Genomic DNA, 5,055 nt, shown 5'->3' on the forward strand with positions numbered 1-5,055 from the left:
GGCTCAGGCATCTGTTTCAGATGCCTCCTGGACGCCTCCCTGGGGAGGTGTTCTGGGCATGTCCCACTAGGAGGAGACCTCAGGGAAGACCTAGGACATGCTGGAGAGACTATGTCTCTGGGCTGACCTGGGAACACCTCGGGGTCCCCGCGGAAGAGCTGGAGGAGGAGTCTGGGGAGAGGGAAGTCTGGGCATCCCTGCTTGGACTGTTACCCCCGTGACCCGGCCCCGGGTAAGCGGCAGATAATGTATGGATGGACATAGGTTAACAACTTAAAGCAGTTCTGCAGCAATGGAGTTTGATAAAGCCTCAAAAGTTGGTGCTACCAATTCCTACAGGTGTCCCAGCGTTTCTGAATTCCTTCCAACCCCCTCTGTCTGCATAAAAGTAGTGTTGGAACACACTTTGGTACCATACCGTTGTGAGCATTATTTGAACAGTATTGTACTGCAGAAAGTAGTGTGTTACTATAAAAATGGAAAAGAGGAAAAGGTAATTAACAATAGAAGAGAGACAGACCATCATAACACTTAAAAATGTAGGTCTGTCCTACAGAGAAATGTCCAAGAAAGTCCAGGTGTCAGTAAGTCCAGTTGCCTTCACCATCCAAAGGCACTCAGAAACTGGGGGAAATGCTGACAGGAGGAGGTCTGGCAGAGCCAAAGACACAACAGAACCAGAAGACAAGTTTCTGAGAGTCAACAGCTTGCGTGATATGCGACTCACAGGACAACAGCTTCAAGCACCGTGAAGATAGTGGTCGTAGTAAGCAAGTCTCAGTTTCAACTGTGTAGAAAAGACTTCCAGTTACAGGTTTGATCAGTCCATAACACCTTCTTCCAGTCTTCAGTAGTCCACTGGTGGTGTTTCATGGCCCAGGCAAGCCTCTTTTTCTTATTCTGAAGTCTCAGCAATGCCTTTCTTGCTGCAACTCGACCCATCAAACCTGCAACTGGAAGTCTTCTCTTGAATTTTTAGTACAAAACTAGAAAAATTGGGGTGTTCTAAAACTTTTGACCAGTAGTGTATATTATTTCTTTTTAAGAACTTCAGACATCTAATGAAACTTTAATTAAAGTAGATTCACATTCAATTCAACTGATTTGCTGTTTTTTCCATCACTGAGTCACTTCCTGTCTGCATCCGTCTCTTCTTCATCCTTGACCAGATAAACATGGCCGCCAACGCCTCGTCCGACCACGACCCCGCGCTGTGTGTTTGGGCTACTGTCGTCCTCACCGCTGGACAGTCGGTCCAGATCGTCCTCGTCCTTCCTCTGTCTCTGCTCGTGCTCTGTCTGGGATTCCAGCGATGGCGGCGGCAGAGGACTGTTCCCATCAGCCACTGCGACTTCTTTTCCTATAACTTAGCCATCATGGAGCTGATTGGAGTCTTGGGGAGTGTTTTCTCCCTTTCTTACACTATAACCCACGTTCCTATTTCTTTAACAATGGGGATCGTTCTGGGGGCGTTCCCGTGGACTGGACAGATGGTGTTTCCCATCTTCACCTGTGTGGACCGATACTTGGCCGTCGTTCACCCCATCACCTACATGAGACTCAAACATGGCGGTGGGAGGAGGATTAGACAGATCAGTGCTGCCTTAATTTGGCTGATGAGTTTCACTTCGTTCGGCTTTGTATTCTTTATCGATAAGTACCCTCGGTTGGCCTACATACCAAGTGCCTGCCAAATGCCTGTGTTTTTAATTATCATGACTTTCTGTTGTGTGTCCACTCTCTGCGTTCTGATTGGTCCTCGCCCGGGGGAGGGGCCCAGAGACAGGCAGAGAGTTGATAGGTCAAAGCAGAGGGCCTGCATCATCATCCTCATGATAATGGTGGTGTTGTGCATTCGATTTGGAGGGACTCTGTTTCAAAATGTGATCATTTCTTTTGCAACCAGTCCGTGTAGAATATATATGATCCACACGACTCTGGTGTGGTTCAACCTGCCCTGCAGTCTGGTGTTACCTCTGCTGTATCTGCACAGAGCACGGACACTACAACACAGGGAACACAACACACAGTCACAATAAGGATGGACTACTGTAGTCGCTTTTCCATTGGATGTATGCGCCAAACTTTATCGATATTTACTAAAAGTCGAAAAAACAGAAGTGTGTAATGCATTGGCAGCTGCTCGTCTTTCAGAGAGAGGAAGCTCATTGTTGGCTCACATCAAAAAAATTGTCAAGTTATTTAAACATAAATTTGGCCCTCCGTTATTTACAGTGTAAGAAATGAACAAGTAATTTCGTAGTGGTTTCTCTCTCGATTTCACAGCAGAATGTGCGACGGTATTAAACTGAACTCTGTCAAGTGAAGGAATAGATCTCAAAATAGCTGTCAATCAAATGGGATTCAGCCTTTCCACTGATCCTCCAATCGGCACGTGGAAGCCTGGCGTCCAGCCCAGCCGAGCTCCGCCCACAGCTCCATTCACCCCCAGAGACGCCAAATGTCCACGGGCAGGACAACATGGTGGCATTTATCCAATTACCGTCCAGTTTTAAGGCAATGAAAAAAACTGTTCCACTCAGTCCCATTGAAGTGCATGGACACTGAGCGTCTACGGACAAATGCACTGAGCAGAGATCGAATGAGAAAACAGAGACATGGGAATGTATGAGAAGTGAACAACATCGAGTCCATTGATTTGTAATAAAGCTGATTCTGAAGAAACTCGTCTGTGAGATGAACGTGTTCTAACACATTTGTAGTCAATAAAATGTCAACACAACCGTACATATTTAACCATTTAATTTTCATAATTTTAGGGGAAGCTGAGCTTCCCTTGCAGTCTATGAGAAATCGCCTCTGGTGTAATGTCAGTTTTTCCATTAAATCACAAATGCAATGATTTGTTTATTTATTATCATCGCAAGAAGTCACTCTATAAACATGGCGACGAACGTAAATATCGTGTTGATTTACAGATATATTCATTATTATTATTATATATTACGCCTCTATCCTGTCCTAAATTTTAAAATGATTGGGTTTCCTGGTGTGTCCACACATACTGAGCCTTGTTTCTTTGAAAACTCTTCTTCTTCACATGTTGTAACGTACGTCAACATCCGTTTTTTTTAAATTCACATAACTCACCTGAATAAGTGAATAGCTAGTTATAACATAGAAGTATGTATAAAATAAGGTATTACTGCAATTAATCACTTATCATGATAAGAAGATATCATCACATTTATTGATCATTGTATTTGTAGTAAATATTTAAAGTGCATATAAATATTATAGTTTATATTAAAAACGGTTGATTATGCAAATCTGATTGTGTGTGAAGTGACTAAAAAAGTGTATGTGAATAGTTTGTATGGATGTTTTGTGTTATTGAAAAATATACAGAAAAAAGTGTGTTAACAAAACAAAGGAAGTGGAATTAACTGAATTAAAAAGGGTGGGAGTCAAAAAGGCACACTTTCTCCCACTCCTTTTCTAGCGCAGAAAATTTTTTGTTTGACCATGTTTAGGGTTCTGTGTTATCTGATGATTCTATGTGCTCGAAATAAAACTAAACGAACGAATGAACTAACTAACTAACTCTAGTTGCAGAAAAAGATCTTTCCATTGCAGTTTTGCGTGATACACCAGTTGCACTAAGCCTGAAAAACTACTTCTTGCCAGCGTAAAAACTTTTAATTGACAAACGAGAGTTTTGGCGAAATTGTAATTTAGTTTTTGTAATACTTGGAGCTTCCATTGAATTTCTTTGCTGTAGTTTCTGTGGTGTAATGTTGTTTAGGTTGTTTGCTAATTTTATATATATATATATATATATATATATATATATATATAAAATTAGCTATCTTTAATTCTTATTCTTATAGTACTTTCTAATCTGCAATTGCCTGTTTTTATTTCCAATACTGTTTTCTTTTTTTCCTGAGGGCTCTGACCAAAGGATCAGTAAAGTTCAATTTAATTTAATTTAGTCATACACATTTGTGAGGTACACTGAGGAACCATTAGAAGCATTTAATTAGTATGTTGGAAAATAAATCACATTTATTAATCTTAATTAGATAATTATAATAATCAGATATGATGCGTTTACATGCACTTGAGAAACACGATAGATGAAAATCCTAGTTTAGACGCTGCAGTAAATTGTCGGATTTGTTTCAAAGTACTTACTTAGTGATGATCAAATCTAACTTCCTGTTATTGTCTTCCACTCATGTTTGACTTTGAAACATCCGTTTTCTACAATTTTAATTGTTTTTACACATGCGCAAACATAAAAGAATGAAATACATCAGATTAACCTGTATATATGCAGGAAGTCATCGGAGTATTGGGGAGAAATCCAGGTGTGTTAAACAGACTGCTGCTGTTATTTGATAAAATACGTCAGATTATCCTGTTTATATGATCACTAATAATCTGACGACTCCAGAAATCAGATAATGATCAGAGTATTGGTGCGAATGTGAACAGACTCACTGACTTTTCTGATGGTCTGTCTGGTTTTTAAAATCCTTCAAAATGACTCATGCTGTGGTTATTTTTTTTTTTTTATTATTTGGTGTGTTTTATCTGGAAATCCCATAAACAGAAATAAAAAGTGAAATTTTCATCCAAATCTGTCCATAACTTCTTGAGTTATCTTGCACACAGACAGACAGACAGACGCCAGCAAAAAAAACAAAAACAAAAAACTCCTTGGCGGAGGTAAAAAACGTCGGTCTCACTCACCGCTCTGTGTTTTGCCCCAATTACCCAGGCAACAGGGGGTGCACTGAGCATGCTCAGATATCTATGGAAACAACAAGGTCTATTCTATCAGCACGTTTTGAATTTTTTCTTATTGAGCAAATGGTTGAATAGAAATATTTCAAATAAATCATACATTCAGAATGATCACCACACTAGAAAAAATCTAAATCTGACCAAGTGTATTTTTCTCATTTCTAGTCCAAATATCTCATCACACTTAAAATAAGACAGAATCACCTAAAGAGTAACTTTTCAGTGAGGTATATATATATCTTATTAAAAAAAAAAATCTTAAAGATAATTTTCGCTTGTTCC

At 39.7% G+C, this 5,055-nt stretch overlaps 1 protein-coding gene across 1 annotated transcript; it reads left to right on the forward strand.

Moving 5' to 3' along the window:
* The first annotated feature begins 1,175 nt into the window (after positions 1-1,175).
* LOC115438349 (somatostatin receptor type 5-like) lies at positions 1,176-2,039 on the forward strand. Its single transcript, XM_030161925.1, has one exon. The coding sequence runs from the start codon at positions 1,176-1,178 to the stop codon at positions 2,037-2,039; it is 864 nt and encodes a 287-aa protein (XP_030017785.1).
* Positions 2,040-5,055: the final 3,016 nt, after the last annotated feature.

Source organism: Sphaeramia orbicularis, chromosome 18 (genome assembly GCF_902148855.1).
Source record: "Sphaeramia orbicularis chromosome 18, fSphaOr1.1, whole genome shotgun sequence".
Lineage (NCBI taxonomy): Eukaryota > Metazoa > Chordata > Actinopteri > Kurtiformes > Apogonidae > Sphaeramia > Sphaeramia orbicularis.

Coding starts and splice junctions, on each gene's coding strand:
- LOC115438349 (XM_030161925.1), top strand. CDS start 1,176: ATGGCCGCCAACGCCTCGTCCGACCACGACCCCGCGCTGTGTGTTTGG.